Below are 15,999 nucleotides of genomic sequence, written 5' to 3'. Positions count from 1 at the left end.
AGGAACCATTGATGGCCACATGCAGAAAGTAGGCCTAATTAGATTATTATTATTATCATCACATGGGCTAGTAGGCTACCATGCAAGGCTTTGTTTGCACCAGGTGAGGGGAATAAAAGGACAGAGCGGTGGGTGATACACTTAAGCTGATTGGTGCTGTATCTTCCCAAGGTGTTATACAGCAGCTGACCAATCGGCTCAAGCTAAAGCCATATCATCTCTAGGGGTAAGGAAAGGAAAGGTACGATGTTTACCCAGGGTAACTGGACTAAGCTCAAGAACTTGTTTACAGCCAGGCCCTGCTCATAGAACATTTCATGGTAGGGGTTCAATACCTTGTCCAAGGGCACTTCAGCGGTCGTAATTTTAACGTGCCGGTCCGGGTATACGAACTAGCGACCTTCCAATATCAAGACCGCTCCACAAACCGTTCGGCCACCGCTGTAACCACTGGGTTACAACAATCAGTGCAGCTAATGTCATTGCTTAACAACAACCTCACATCCCTATATTGAGCATGCCATTATGGGCGAAAGTTACAAAGATAAAAAATAAATTAATAATAAGAATTTTCAAAAATAGAGAAAATAGTAGGCTACATTTTGCCATCGTACAGCATAGGGCTGAAAATCTCTGCCAACAAGCAGTTTGCTATGGATGATGTGATCAAATTCAGGAGGAAAATTGAGGAGAAAATAGACTTTATCCAGGTTGAAAAGAACGAAAGCACAGAGAGAAACAGCGACCTTCGACGATTCACAGAATGGCCTACCAACAAAGGTGAGACATGCCACTACTAACTCTGTCCCCATACTGTCAGGTCAGGGAATCCCAGCAGGGACTATACCATTTCATTCACTGGGGAGTTCCTTGTTTTGACAGTAGTGTTAATCTATTAACTTAGTGTTGATCAAATGCTATTTTGACACATTTTTATCTATCTGTGTGATATTTATATATAGGCCTGTGTCATTGCCCTCCCTTATCCAACATCACATCAGGCAGGTCTGCCCTCTGCTGTATTATTTCAGGAATGGTGATAGTGTGTGTGTGTGTGTGTGTGTGTGTGTGTGTGTGTGTGTGTGTGTGTGTGTGTGTGCGTGCGTGCGTGCGTGCGTGCGTGCGTGCGTGCGTGCGTGCGTGCGTGCGTGCGTGCGTGCGTGCGTGCGTGCGTGCGTGCGTGCGTGCGTGCGTGCGTGCGTGCGTGAGTGAGTGTACAACACAAAGTTATACCTCGTTATAAAGGAAGATAATAACAGTGATATAAAATAAAGATTCATAGGTTCCACTGGCCCGGGGCACAGTCAAAAAAAGAGAAAAGAATATTGAAGGGAAGAAATAATCAACCAAAAACTTTTTATTTCCGACACACACAACACAAGGAAGAGGTTTACATGTCAGTCACACCCTATGGTTACACCTAGTACATTTTGATTGGGTAAAGTGCAGCTATGTAACCTTAATTGAACATTGTTCATCTTATGTTATTCTTCTCATGTGACCTATGATACATTATATTTTACATGACATTGATCCACAGTCCCTACCAATCCAACATGCACACCGTGCAACATGCAACTACTTGCAAGGAGATGCATTGGTGTGGAAAAACTATTTTGTTGCAAGGAGTTGCGGTAGTTGAATTGGTGCAGTCTAACCTTTAGGCCTGATAACTATAGTTTATAGCAGGGGTTCCCAACCACTGGTACTAGGACCACTGGTGGTACTTGAGCCCTCCTCTGGTGGTACACAAAGGAGTCGCCCAAAAAAGTAGAAAAAAGGCAAAGTTGGAATGAAATATTTATGTAGTTCTTCTGACCAAGCAATTGGTTGAAATAGGCTATCCAGCCATGCTGAAATGGCCATGACAGCACACCTAGCTGTTAATAGAAGATTTGACAACAGATTAATCACATTAGAAATTCAGTTCGGCTGATTAGTGATTGGACAGTTTTGTCAGAGCAGCAGCATCAATGGCTTAGGAATGGAACAAAAAGGGCAGGTATTCGCTCCTGCATTTTAACATCAGTTATTATGGTGGTACTTGGAGAGCCAAATACTTTCCTGAGGTGGTACTTCAGTATAAAAAGGTTGGGAACCAATGGTTTATAGTACAGATTGCCCTGTAAATGGAGTTGGTACAACGTATGTTCAGGAGGAAGACACCCATTCCATGCTAATTCCATTCCTATAAGCCTGCCTCAGGTATCGAGCTCAATCCACTACTCCACAGCTTCAGTTAACGTCCACCATTTACCTGTCATGGTTGCTGTTCTCAGCTCCACCCTCGCCACTCGCCGAGGCCTCGCTGCTATGGCAACTGTCAAGCTCTCCGCCCTAAATCACCGCCATCGCTCCATCAAGGGAAGAGTATATATAACAGTCTGTTTCACCTGCCACTGCATACTAACTCTCGTTCTCCAGTTTCAGGTTCCAGATGGGGGTCTCGGATTGGAGGCGCGTCCTCATTCAATCAGAAGGACGCCCCGCTACTCAGACCCCCCCCGCCCCCCCCCGTTCATCCCTCACCTATTCCCCAGGGGCCTAGTATTCACCTTCATCCTCCCCCCTCACTCCCTCCAGCTCTCCTCCGTAGCGCCACTCCATCCCACCTCTCATCCTCACTCCCCCCACCCCACCTACCCTCCATGTTCCACTTCTTTTCTAAATAAATGCCAAACCATGTCAAACGATGTTTGATTGAATGCGTGGTCTGACTGTACTAGTGAACATGACAGTATAACATGGTCTGATAACGCTGATTCCTTGTGCTCATGGCATTATGTATACATCTCCAGATCTCCCTTGTCCACTCATGTATTTTAAGGGTAAGGTAAGGTAAGGTAATTTTATTTGTAAAGTGCCTTTCAAAACAATTGTTACAAGGTGCTGTACACAGTAAAATAATAAAAGTAAAACACGAAAAACACAGTCAACAGCAAAACAGCGAAAACAATAAGAAACAAGCAACAGAAAACAATTCATAAAAATAAATACAGGCAGAACAAGATACAATAGAGATACTCACTATAATGGACCAAAATATTTACGATATAGGTGTGTCTTAAGTAGCTTTTTGAAAGTGTCGACTGACTCTTCATTTTTTAGGTTCATAGGTAACTCGTTCCAGAGTGTGGGTGCCATAGCTGAGAAGGCTCGATCGCCTTTAGTTCTCATCTTAGTTGCAGGGATGATAAGAAGGCCTTTGTCAGAAGACCTAAGTTGCCTTGTGTATACCCTGGGGTGAAGTAGCTCTGTCAAAAAATAAAGCACATCCACCACGCCTTTTAAGTAGCGCCTTTGGCCCATTTGTTAACTGTTCAATCCCTGATTTAAACTGCCTCTTGTCTTCACTTAAAGTGCCGTAATTATTTAACTTTTTCTGTTTTGTATGTGTATGAGTTAACATTGCTCTAATAGACCCCCAGGTGTGGTTAATATTGAAATATGTCTTCCCTGTGTATTCTTTGTTTCTTCCTGAAAGCTGAAAGCCTTCGAGTCAAAAGGCCCAATTGAAATACAGGTAATACACCACGTCAGTTTAACATATATAGGACTATATGCCAATGAAGATTTTCAATTGATGGAAAGGAGCCAAGGCAGGGTACATTATAGCCTATAAATTTAGACAGAATATCAAATATGGCATGTGCATTTTTCAAATTATACATTTTTTAACGTTTCTTTTCTTGGCCTAACTGTAACAGCATATTTGCCATCCAGTGGCGCTGTCGAGTCGACTCACATTACAATCATGCTATATAAAATCTGTGGGGCGCCGATGGCTGAGCACATACCACATTTAAAGGCTTGAATGTCGCGAGTTTTATTACCGAGCCCCACGACCTTTTGCTGCAGGTCACTCCCCGTCTCTTTCCCTGTTTCCTGTGTATCTGAATAGGATAGGCAGAAAAGCCCCAAAGATATAATATATCAATAAAAATGTTTGTGGTTGTCTTGGTGAATGAGAGAACTGCGTGCAGTGCAGTCATAGTGAAACTCTGGCACTCTTTACACGCACAAGGCAGGCCTGAGACGTTCTGTTTACGGTATGTCCTATTAGTAACCTATTTATGGCTTGCAGAACTTTTGCCAAGCCAGCTGAGGCCACCATTGTCCATAAAAAATATGACTGCAAAAGTTTTTTTTTTTAAATAAACAAAAACAAATTGCTGTTTAGCTCTTGCCTATACGTATTTGAAAATAATATAGTGATGTCTAACTCATAGGATAGGACCACAATGGAAAAGTCCCCAGGACTTTTTTGTGTTATCCTTTTAGCTCAAATGTCTGACTGACTGTACAGTATACCTTGTGCTGTTTAAATGCAGTATATGTCTAATAAAGTATTCAATCAATCAATCAATCAATCAATCACTCAAAGATAATATTGAATATGTTATAACGAAATCCAGTTTTGTGAATACAAACAACATAGGATATATTCTTTTCTTATGCATAATGTCCACAATAGTGCAGTATTTAATGAAAATATTTAGCTAAATAAGACAGCACTGAATTATTATGTAATGAGAGTAATCATGCATTACTGATTTTGGGTGTTGATTGCTGTGCTTGTTAAATTCTAAGAATAGCTATGTTGGTCAGTGTATAGAGCGTCGCAGTCCAGCCCCCTTTCATGACGACGCCAGGCCCAGGAAATTAATCCCAATGCATTTTTCCCATAGACATTTCAAAACGTATTTATTTAAAGACCTTTAAGCGTCGTACGAAGCCAACTCTTGTCGTAACAAATCATGACAACACACACAATATTTTGGACCAAACAAATAATTACAAAGAAGAAAAACAACAACAAAAAAGTGTTGTAACCTGCCATTTTTTTTAACTTTCTAATTATTTGTTTGCCCCGGAAAAATTGTGTTTGTTGTCATGATTTTTTCACGACAAGAGTTGGCTTTGTCCGTGGCGTAAACGTCTTTAAATAAATACTTTCTGATAAGTCTATGAGGAAAATGAACAGGGATTTCTTTTCCAGGTATCTCGAGGGGGCGGGACTGCGACGCTATAGTGTATGTGAATTATGCTACTCTAGGATGGCTCATGGTAAAGCAAGGTTAAGCAATTCAAAAGGATGGTTTTCAAGATAGTCAAAGGGGCTCTGCAATACCCTAAAAATGAATATTTGGGGGTTCACTTTGGCATCCAGGGAGTGTGTGTGTGTGCATAGTTTGGCAGCTTCTTCAGACCTGTAATCAAAACAGAGATGCCAGAAGATTTTTGCCAGGTGCTTGAAAAGCGCCTCGACGTATGATATTATCTTGTTTTTTAAGTAAGCCTACTGAGTTAACTAGGGTTATGCTAAAAGGGTTATCGGCTATACCTCATTGCACTATACTAGATACTTGTGTTTGTATAGCCAATATGGTTCAAATGTCAACACAATGGCAGCTACTCGGTTCCCCAGTACCCACGCCGAATTGCAGACAAATTCAGTGAGTGAATAGAGCATGCCTGTTTACTCATTGGAGAAATACAATTTTAATCTAAGGGCATGGTCCTATCCAACCACAGGATCTACATTCCTGGGGAGTAGTTTTGTAAGTTATATTGCATTAACCTACTCTGTCTACCATAGAGAGAATTTGGAATGTGGTTTTATAGGCTACACTATAAAAATTATTGCAAAAAAGATTTGCAGCTTTACAAAGGATGTCAAAAATAATGTTTTAGACTAGTGAATACAAATTTTTTCTTTCTAATCTGTTTGCTAGAGTATGTTAATAAACTAGAATAAGTGCTCCTCGGAGCACAGGTCTCCGCCAGTTCAGGTAGATTGTCAGGTGCTATAATAAGCCAATGTGAAAAGGATGCCATGTCTTCTTAAGCCTTTCATGGCAATCAGACGCTGCATTCATGATTTGAGGCATTTTGTTCCAAAATGTGTTTTGCAAAAGTCAACCTGCTGGTGGTGCTATAACAGGCCAATGTGAAAAGGGTGCATTTGTTCCCCAGGAATGTACGTGCAAAATTGCACGGAAATCGCACGCTGCGTTCATGATTTGAGGCATTTTGTTCAAAACAGACCAATCCTGCAAACGTTGAAAGCCGAACGGCGAACAGTGTCACCTGTGAGGTCCAGTAGAACTACTCAGCTTTCTCAATGGCCTGCAGTCTTCAATGTCTTGCGTGAGCAGTGTAAGCTGGTGAGTGTGTGATGATCCCCCGGAAACCGGCCTGTTCCCTTTAGGGCAGAGTCACACTATGTTCCTGGGTGGACCGATTGAAAGTGTATACTCGGATACGGATCGCTGCAATGTGAAAGAATTGAATACAGTTGAATGAAGTGTACTCGGATGCGTTAGAAGCAAGGCCAATGTGAATCATGGCCAGCGAGTACCAGGCAATCGTATTCGGGAACAGTTCAAATGAATCAGTCTCAGTGTGAATCTGCCCTTAGAAGCTGCGGGTCCACTGTACTAGCTCGGCGGATTATCATCTCAAGTATCTTGAATGGGACGCGACCAGCGAGATTGGTTTATACTATTGCAGTGCTGAGACCAAACAAACCTGAGGAAACTCCCAATGCCTATAGAGTCTATAGGCATTGGGATTTTCCTCAGGTTTGTTTGGTCTCAGCACTGCAATGCTTCTTGCCTCTAAACTGCAGGGCACCCACCTGATGGCCTTATAGGCCAGGGGATTCACACTATATGGTCCCGGATGCACACTCGGCAGATGTTGTGGTATTGTGAATACTGCGTTATGCGTATCCGTTCACCCAACCGTATACCGTACCATTACTGTTCACCCAACCGTATACCGCACCATTACCATTCGCCCAACCGTTCCCGGGACCGAAGTGTACTCGGATATGGATCGATGCAATGTGAAAGCATTGAATACAATTGAATGAGTCGGGTGCAGAAGAATCAAGGCCAATGTGAATCATGGCCAGCGGGGACCAGGCAACCGTATTCGGGAACAGTTTGAATCAAACTGACTCAGTGTGAATCCCCTAGACGTAGACCTTTATTTTGTATATATTAATTGATAAGGGGTGATTTTGGTGATAAGCTTATAGACGTTTTATATAGGCCAGTTACAAATTGCCATAGGATCCATAGATTGATAGGCTGGATAAAGTGGAATACAAAATCAATGACCTACAAAATCAATGGAAAGGACAAGCTATTTGAAAAAAAGATTGAGTTCACTTTCGGATGGGTTTATTTTGTTTTGTGTATGTACATGCACAAAAAAATTAAGAAAGTGTATACATAACAAGGAATTGTACCTGACTCAATAAAGTTAAAAAAGAGTGAAGGTTTTATACTATTATATTAATATTACATATTAGCCTATATATAATCTTATATTCACAGTATTATGAATGAACTGTGTATTTTTTTTATGAATTGCATAGAACTCTGTCCAAAATTAGAGGTGCTCTATTTCACATGGAAATGTGAAATGGGCCGTGGGGAAACCTGAGGAGATGTCAACCCAGTTCCAGCCTCTCCATCTCGCACTTCTGAGTGGGACAACATCATGCCTATATGTCACAAACTATAATCATGACGCCCACTCAGACAACTTAATCTGCCCATGTGGTGACATGTGCACGTGCAAATGAACGATGGAAAACCATGCACCCCCTTAACCCACATGAATGGGTTGGGTATGTATGGGCCACTGAACCCTGTATAGCCTGGCATTAGCCAGACTGATATCATGGGGGGAACATTTGAGTGAATCCACGTTATCAGTCTGGCTAATGCCAACACAACACAACACAACACCCATGAAGGGTTATGACCCTATACCTAAATCCACCGCTGAATAGAGAGACAGGACATTTAGGACAGAGAAGGGGAAAGTATGCAACACTAGCTAGGTCTCGGGCCGGAGACATTGCTAACATGTAGTTCAGGGGTATTCAACTAGATTAGGCCGGGGGCCACAACTGTAGAATGATTGTGTGTGGGTGGGGTGGGGTGGGGTGGGGGGGGGGTGTGCGTGCGTGCGAAAATTAGTGGGTTCTCAAAATGCATTTTGTGTTCAACGATTTAAGTAATACATGTGTGCACAGTATGAGCACAGGCAGGGTGATATATGTGCCGCCAAGGCAAGGGTCCTTAGGAGGAACTGAAGAAATTGGAGGCAATGAATGACAGGGTATAAAGGCTCGCCCCCCCCCCGCCACCCTCTGTCTTTCTGTACACCTCAAACACTCCCCAGAGTCCTTTGAGGCTATATGAGACTCCATGAGATTCCCCTCCCATCAGCTACTAAAGATAGGCCTCTGAACCATCTGCAAGAATAATTTTGCTCTCTTAAATATCCCCCATCAGCACTTTATGCCAGCCAGCAGAGATTTCTCCCCTCCCCACCACCACCACACACCACCGACTGGAACTCCTATACCTCACACCCTCCTCCCCTCCCCGTGGCTGCCTGCTACCCCCCACACCACACCCCCCCTCTCTCCCCAGATCAGCCATCCAAGCAAAGGGTGGGTTTTTGCACTCCCTGGGATCTGGGTCCAGCCATAGGGTCAGTATTGGCACCGTGGGATTTGTATTAATACTGTGATCGAGATCACGAACCTTTAGCCTTTAGGTCTCCGATTCTGCCTTTTGGTATTTATAGGTCCATTTCTCTCACCAGGATTACACCAAAAACCCGGTGAGTGGATCTGCAACCCATCAGTGTGTCTGAGTGATTTTACTAACCATCAGACCGCTTGGAATCTAACCAAAAGGCTGGCTGCTTCAGCCTAATGTTATTGGGGAAAGGTAATACTGTGTTACAGCCTTTGGACATACAGTAGCCTACTGTTATCTGCTGGGTAGGAACTGTGCAACTGCTCTTGGGAATTACAAGTAATGGAAGAGGATCTGAAAGAGTTGATGACTCAGTGAAGCAAGTTGTTGACTTATTAATTTTGTGGACTATAAAGGATTTTTGATGCTGTCAACCAGTGCAGAAAAATGGTGCTATATCCTTTGAGAGTTCCTCAGTCTTAAAATGACCAGAGGAATGGGAGAATGTGCTGACCACTCCCCATGCAGCGAAGATTTATAAGGAGTTACCAAACCCTGGCTTGAATTCTAGACGGAGTGAGGGAGGGGAGCAGGGGGGGGGGGGGGGGACAGCTTCTGATTATTTTAGGAAGATGAAAAAATCACTCTAACATCAACTAACCTAAATCCTAACTGAAAGATTTAGAGAGAGATTCAGAAATTCCATTCGAGTTTTTGACAACTGCGTGCATTGTGTCCTTATGAGTTGTGTCAAGCCCATCTGATAGGCCTCTGGCACTAAAATGTCTTGGCTGAAAATGGCATTTAAAAATAGCTACAGTGGATTGAGTTACAGCCAGTAGATGTGATGTGATGTTTTGCCAATTGACTTTAAGATACTCCTTGGAGCTGAAGGCTCAATGGTCATGTGGGTAGATATAGGACTCAGTGTGATATAAACAGGTGAGGTAATCCCCTAACTGTATAACCTCAAAACATGCAGGGCACCTGTAAATATCTTCCAGATTCATTATTATAATCATTAGGTTTGTGTTTTGCCCATGACAGGTCTTTTTTCAGCAAAAGCTTTGAATTCATAAAAACGTTAGGCGCAAGCTTGAGGTAGCCGCACGCGCACACCACGGCCATGTTGTTGTTACACATGAAGGGGTACCTTGCCTGTGTTATACACATCATCAACAGCCATCATTGAATGAGGAAGGAATTTTTCCTTGCCATCCAAAACTGCATAGCAGTCAGCATAGGAAGATCAGAATATTACCCAAACTGTATTTATGATTCAAATGTCTGAACGTTACTGTAGTTGAGCTGTTGTGTTTACATGCACTGAGTGTGTGTACAGTATCTGATGTCTCCAAGCCAAACGCAAGTGCTATATGGGCTATATGTTTCAGTCAGACCAGACATCTGTTTGGCTGGAGAATGCAGGGAATCTGAGGGCACTGACATATGAACCTTGAACTTGAAAAAGGAGCTAGGGGGGGATGATGCTGTCTGCCTGATCATGGCCTTCTAGGTTTGTGTTCTGTAATTTCAATTCAAGGTTGGATGGGTAACACTTTGGTGGAATGGTTTCCACAATTATTATTTTTTTACCGATTTCAGACAAACCTGGAACTAGAATGTCCCCGTAGGGGAAGTTGAATTGAACTAGAAAATAGAAAAGAAAAAACTAAATAGAAAGAATCTAGATGCCAATGTTTTCATTCACTCAATACTTTGAGGCAACAACATAAAACTCAATAGTTGACTTGAAGGCTCATTTTATCAACTCTTTTTGATCGTATGTTAACATTTGAACTATTATGTTGTTTCACAGCAGTGGCAAAAACTCATGAATAGAAAACCAAAACGGAATTGTTACTGTGTCACAATCTCATCTCTTATCTTTTTTCTAGATTTAGAATATATAGAATCCTGTGAATACTATTTTATGGTGCATTTTCAGATTAACATGGATGAACTGTAGGATATATTTTGGTGTTTTTTATCTGGTCAGGTCACAAACACTGACTACTGACTATCACTGTGTCAACAATATTCTATTTTTGTCCTTCTCTCTAGAGATGCCTCTGGGAACACCTGCACCACCAAACAAGCGGAAAAAGCCATCGAAAATCGTTACTGACCTATCCCTTATAAGTCAGGATGGTAAGGCTTAGGTACTTACCTTTTAAACACATGTGTACATGTTAGAATAATATTTTACAACAAAATGTCTGCAAAACCAGTAAAAATAGCATAATAGATAATTTGTGCGTTTAAGTAAACTAGAGAGAATAAAGTAATGAGCATGCACTGTGGGTGTCAAAAAACAATACTCACCTCAGCAGTGAGCCCTTTAATATCATCATCATCGTCAAATCTAAATATGAACCTGAGGTTGTTGGTTAAGAAACATCCTGAAGCATGCATCCTAATAAGTAACAGTAATAGCCTGTGATATAACCTGGCAACCAGGAAAATGCGTGATTGTGCGTGTACCTTCACTGTATACATACTTGTTCACTAGCACATTTTAAATTATATGTCTGTCCGTCCATTGAAATGTGGTAATATCATGATATCCGATTACTGAATTAAAGAACCTTTGTTTATCATTGCATAAGACGAATAAATCATCTCCTGTTCACCAGAACAAGAGCCAGAGGAGTTGGACCTGGGAATAAAGGTCAGGACTCCCAAAGACATCATGCTGGAAGAGCTGTCCCTCCAGAAGAACCGTGGCTCAAAGATGTTTAAGATGAGACAAATCAGGGTGGAGAAGTTCATCTATGAGAACAACCCAGACCTTTTCAGCAGTGAGTCTATGGTAAGAACCTTAGACTTGAATGAAAGATATTTACGGAAGAACATTATCAGGGTTCCTGAAATGTATGCAGTGAACTTCTTATGAGTCTGAGAAGTATTGTATTATGGTAGGAATCTTACAGATCAAGATCCAATCCAGTGAATCACTAAATTTTCGTTTTTGTTTAACTGTGCAACCTGTTCAATTTCAGTGTAGTTGATGTGTTTGACACAGCTGTGTTTGGGTCTCCTTTTCCAAATTCACTGATCCATTGTGATATAAGTACCTTGTTAGCCTATACATCCATTCAGAATCAATCAACGTAATACATATGCTTCCATAGAAACACAGGGTTTATGGTGGTATCCAACCCACAAACTGACAAATGCTTTGCCTATTGTCTGTGAGCTCCAACTTGGCCAAGGAAATCCATTTACTAAATCTATCAATGCGTTATGCCCAATGTGCCAAAGGCAGAGCCATATCACAAGAAACTAGAAAAAGTGCCCCTCTGGGCTCAGGTCTCCACCAGGCCAGGTCAGGTTGTGGCCTCCTGGTGGCGCTATAATAGGCCAATGTGAAAAGGGTGCCATTTCTTCTCACGCCTTTGATGGCAATTGGATGATTTGAGGCATTTCGTTCCAAAAATGTGTTTTGCAAAAATATAACAGGCCAATGTGAAAAGGGTGGGATATATTCCTTAGCCTAGTAGGAAAGTGTGTGAAAGATTTCACGTAAATTGCGTTCATGATTTGAGGCTTTTTGTTCAAAACGGGCCAATCCTGCAAACTTTGAAAGCCGATATTAGCAATTAGGATGGAATATGAAATATCGGACAGATCCGACTTGAGCACATGACTATAGAGATATTGAGTAATCTGGAGGAGTAATATAAAAAAAAAAACACATCAACCTTTTTCTCCTGGCTGTTGGAAACATAAAACTATTAATTAATACAGAATTTGACACAATTCTTTGATGAATTGAACATGGTGGACCCTCTTGTAAACAAGTGTAATGCTTAATTGGGTCGTCCACTCACAGTTAACAGTCTTTGTATTGAGTTTGTGCTTGAAATGTACTGTAATTCTGCAAACTGTTAATAAATATTTCAATCAATCAAAATCACAAAACCATCAAAATATCAAGCAAAGTCATTTTTATTATGTGAAAAACATGAAGTTCATGTTTCAAAAGAAAATGGTAGTGTGTAAAAGAACTTTTAATATCAAGTGCTGATTAAATTGCGTTGCACGCTGTATTTTCCCACCTGGCATACCTGGCGAGCAGTTCCCCTGTTCTGATATGACTGTTTGTTTCAGGAGAACTTCCAGAAGTTTGTGCCCAGTCTTGGAGGTCTGATGATGGACGTCGGGGGGAACCTTCTGTGCAATGCTGGTGGAGCCGGAGGAGGAGGAGGGGGAGGGGCTCCTGTGGTCCCACCAAAGCCTGGAAGCAAAGGAGCGGGCGCCGGGTTGGCCGGAGGGGAAGGGGGGCCAGGGGGGGCAGGTGGAGTAACAGGTTCAGGAGGTCCTGGTGGGCATGGTGGAAGTGGAGCTGGAGGCGAGTGGACTCCGCTTAAAGGTAAGTCATCAGTTTACTTTGGCAGGAACTAAAATATGTATAGTATTCTGTTGTCTGGTCAACTTCAATTAAATCAAGGTTCACAGGGCAACAAGATAACTTAGGCTAATTGTCACACTTTATCTGTGTTTTTATTATTTGTTTTTTTCTAGTTCAAATTGTAGCAACCATTAATTTTATCTGAATAGGCATGATCTGGAGAGATCACTCCAGAAATACACTTTAATAACTATAATCAATCAATCTACATCTTTGAAATCTATTCTGTTGTGCTCTATAAGCCATGATATTTCCCAGTTCCAGCTTGAAGCCTAAAGCAGAATTTAATTTACATTGTGCTGTTCCTGTGATCTTGGACAGTTAATACTACTATATACATCTGTCTCCCTAAGCTTGGATTCAGAGCATCAAGACTTGAATTTATAATGGCATGAGGCAATTAAAACATTTTGGAGTTGATCCGTTGATATTGAATTAGTGGCTGCATGATCTCATGGGCACATAGATGTATTTATATTTTACATACAGTATGAAATGAAATTATTTGAAAGTATAGGGCTTACAGCTCTGAATCTGTAAAATCTCCATTGTTAATTTCCATTTTGTTATACATTTGTAGTTTTGTAATTTGTACACTCTCAGAGTTAGATTAAAATGACTGTGTGTTTGTACTGTCATAGTGTCCTAAGAATGGGTCCATTATTCACTGTCAATGCAGAAGCTATAGGATTTTGTCTGTTGATGTCATCATATAACTGCAGTCTTGCCTCTTTGTTTTTTCAGCTACAAATTCAAACTCAGCTATAAACCACATTGTTTATATGTGTTATTATTAACATTGATGGGATTATGCACAGGTGGGACAGAGCTTCACGTGAAGATGTACATGTCTCCCTGGGAGAAGGCCATGAAGGGTGATGAGGCTCTGACAGCTACTCTGAAAACTGCAATGAATATCCCTGATGCTAAAGAGGATCTGCGCCTGTACAAAAGTTTCAACAGGTATTTACTTCCGCACAAAAATGACCCAAGTATTTTAAATAAAATAAAAACATATATATTTAAAAATAAAAACTTGAAATGTTTATATAATAAGTTTGCCTAAAATGACATGCTCAAAATAGGGACACCAGGTTGAAAGTGTTTATTTATTATTCTACAACAGGTCGTTTCGAGGAAGCAATCTGATTGGTTGAAACGGTTTCTAGCCATGGATCAAACCAGCACTGTTCACCACCTAATCAAAACAAAGAATTCAGCCGCTCTGTTTTCCCAGAGCGCTAGCAAACTCGGTGGCTAGGCTAGCTAGTTTATTGGGACATTTGTGGTCGTAGTGACTACATCTGTCATTTAAAAAAAAAACTCGAAGGTGTTGTTTAATGTGATTATTGCCACTTCAGTGATGCTTGCGGAACTCGACATCGTCTCATCGACTCGTTCCTGACCGCATCACTGTCGTGGCAATAATCACGTTAAACAACACCCTCTCGTGTAATATTGCTTAATTAATGTCCATTCCTCTGTTAGGACTGCCGTGCCTTTTGGAGGCTACGAGAAAGCCAACCAGCTCCTGAAATTCCAGCTGCCAGACGTCGAGGCAAGCAAAGAGCCTGAGGAGCCCACGGTGTACCAGAGTGAGATTCGCTGTCGGCCTTCCTTCAACCGCACTCCCATTGGCTGGGTGGGAATCAACGAGCCTAACAGCATCCACATGGAGACAGACGCCGTGCCCTTCGATGGAGAGACCGACGAGCTGTGATGACCAAACATAATGATTCGTCTACACGCCATACTAGATCCTTTCGGCGAGCAACACGTCTTACGACGAAGTATAAATCAGGCTTAACTGTGATACATGTACACGACAATAGAAGAGCTTAAAGTTCTGTCAGACAACTATAGGCTGCTGTTGAGATAAAGGAGATATAAAGCTATCAATGTGGATGACAGACTGTGCATGAAACAAACCAAAAACAAATTGTCCAGATATTTTGTTGTTAAGCAGGAAAATAAGTTTTCCTGCTGGTTAGGAGTTGTGCTTTTGTGAAGGAAAGTAAGTGAAAAATGAGTATGAGAGATTTAGGTCGTTTCGTCTGCATGCAGTCTTGATGACAGCTTGTTCCATAATAGCTTTTGCTCTGTAGCGCACAACTGTTATTTATCAATGACTTTTCTGTTGTTGTTGGCCTTTTGACACTGGTGACCTTTGTACCCTTATGACTGTGACTGTACATCTCTTCAGAATGCCTATTATGACCTTTTGGTTACTCAGTTGCAGAATGACAGGCAATGTTTTCAATTCAACTGAAACTTTACTGACTGGTACATTAGTCCACTGTATCACCCAGTTCTTCCACAATAAACTATTTCAAATAGTTGTATTCCTATTCCTATTCCTAATTGTATGACTGACTATATAGACTATATACTGTGTGTGTGTGTGTGTGTGTGTGTGTGTGTGCGTGCGTGCGTGCGTGCGTGCGTGCGTGCGTGCGTGCGTGCGTGCGTGCGTGCGTGCGTGTGTGTAAGGGGGGCGAGAGAGAGAGAGCTTTCTGAATATAGGAAAAGAGCATCATTTCTTTGGTAAGTTGCTTGCTGGTGGTAGCCTATAAATTACTGTACACCACTACTCATCTAAAAAGTCAGCAAGGTGCAAAGTGATCAGCCAGTATGCCATATAAACATAATGTACTGTAGACATGCAATTTAGTTACTGCTTCTAAGTGTTACGACAACTCCGTTCACTTCATGGGGCCAGTCCAATGGTGGCTCTTCTACATAGACTTCTACTGGCGAAGAGAGAGAGAGAAAGACAAAGGACTGAACCGGAGGTTTACGGAATATGCATTGGAGTCTATAGGGCTTCAGAGTGACACACGAGTTACATGAACCACGTGGGGCTCTCCATCACCTAGATCTCCATATATGGAGTGGACCAACACCTATGTCATCGGGATGGATCTCCATACATAGAGATGATGACGCATCAATGCCTTCAGATCTACATTCAAGGCCATGATTAAACATCCTCTCGGGCCTCATTCACAGTACCAAACACTAATCAAGCAAATGTTTGGTCGTTTTTTTTTTGGGCCACCACAATGCTTTTCCAATGGG

General features: G+C 41.7%; 1 protein-coding gene across 1 annotated transcript; it reads left to right on the top strand.

Annotated features, from left to right (window-relative positions):
- Positions 1–8,423: 8,423 nt before the first annotated feature.
- Positions 8,424–15,257, top strand: myoz1a (myozenin 1a). The gene is made up of 6 exons (XM_083774532.1): positions 8,424–8,649; positions 10,572–10,658; positions 11,144–11,319; positions 12,621–12,882; positions 13,740–13,884; positions 14,410–15,257. The coding sequence occupies exons 2-6, from the start codon at positions 10,574–10,576 to the stop codon at positions 14,639–14,641; spliced, it is 900 nt and encodes a 299-aa protein (XP_083630658.1). The 5' UTR covers positions 8,424–8,649; positions 10,572–10,573; the 3' UTR covers positions 14,642–15,257.
- Positions 15,258–15,999: the final 742 nt, after the last annotated feature.

This window comes from Protomyctophum parallelum (genome assembly GCF_964188405.1).
Source record: "Protomyctophum parallelum genome assembly, chromosome: 10".
Classification (NCBI taxonomy): Eukaryota; Metazoa; Chordata; class Actinopteri; order Myctophiformes; family Myctophidae; genus Protomyctophum; species Protomyctophum parallelum.
Note: the sequence above shows the minus strand (reverse complement) of the source record. Positions and strands in the feature narration are given on the sequence as shown.

What these genes read in the sequence shown, in the direction of transcription:
- myoz1a (XM_083774532.1), top strand. Translation starts at nt 10,574, where the DNA reads ATGCCTCTGGGAACACCTGCACCACCAAACAAGCGGAAAAAGCCATCG. An exon ending in ATCCCTTATAAGTCAGGATG is followed by an intron (nt 10,659 to 11,143) that starts GTAAGGCTTAGG and finishes CCTGTTCACCAG; the next exon opens with AACAAGAGCCAGAGGAGTTG. An exon ending in TTTTCAGCAGTGAGTCTATG is followed by an intron (nt 11,320 to 12,620) that starts GTAAGAACCTTA and finishes TGTTTGTTTCAG; the next exon opens with GAGAACTTCCAGAAGTTTGT.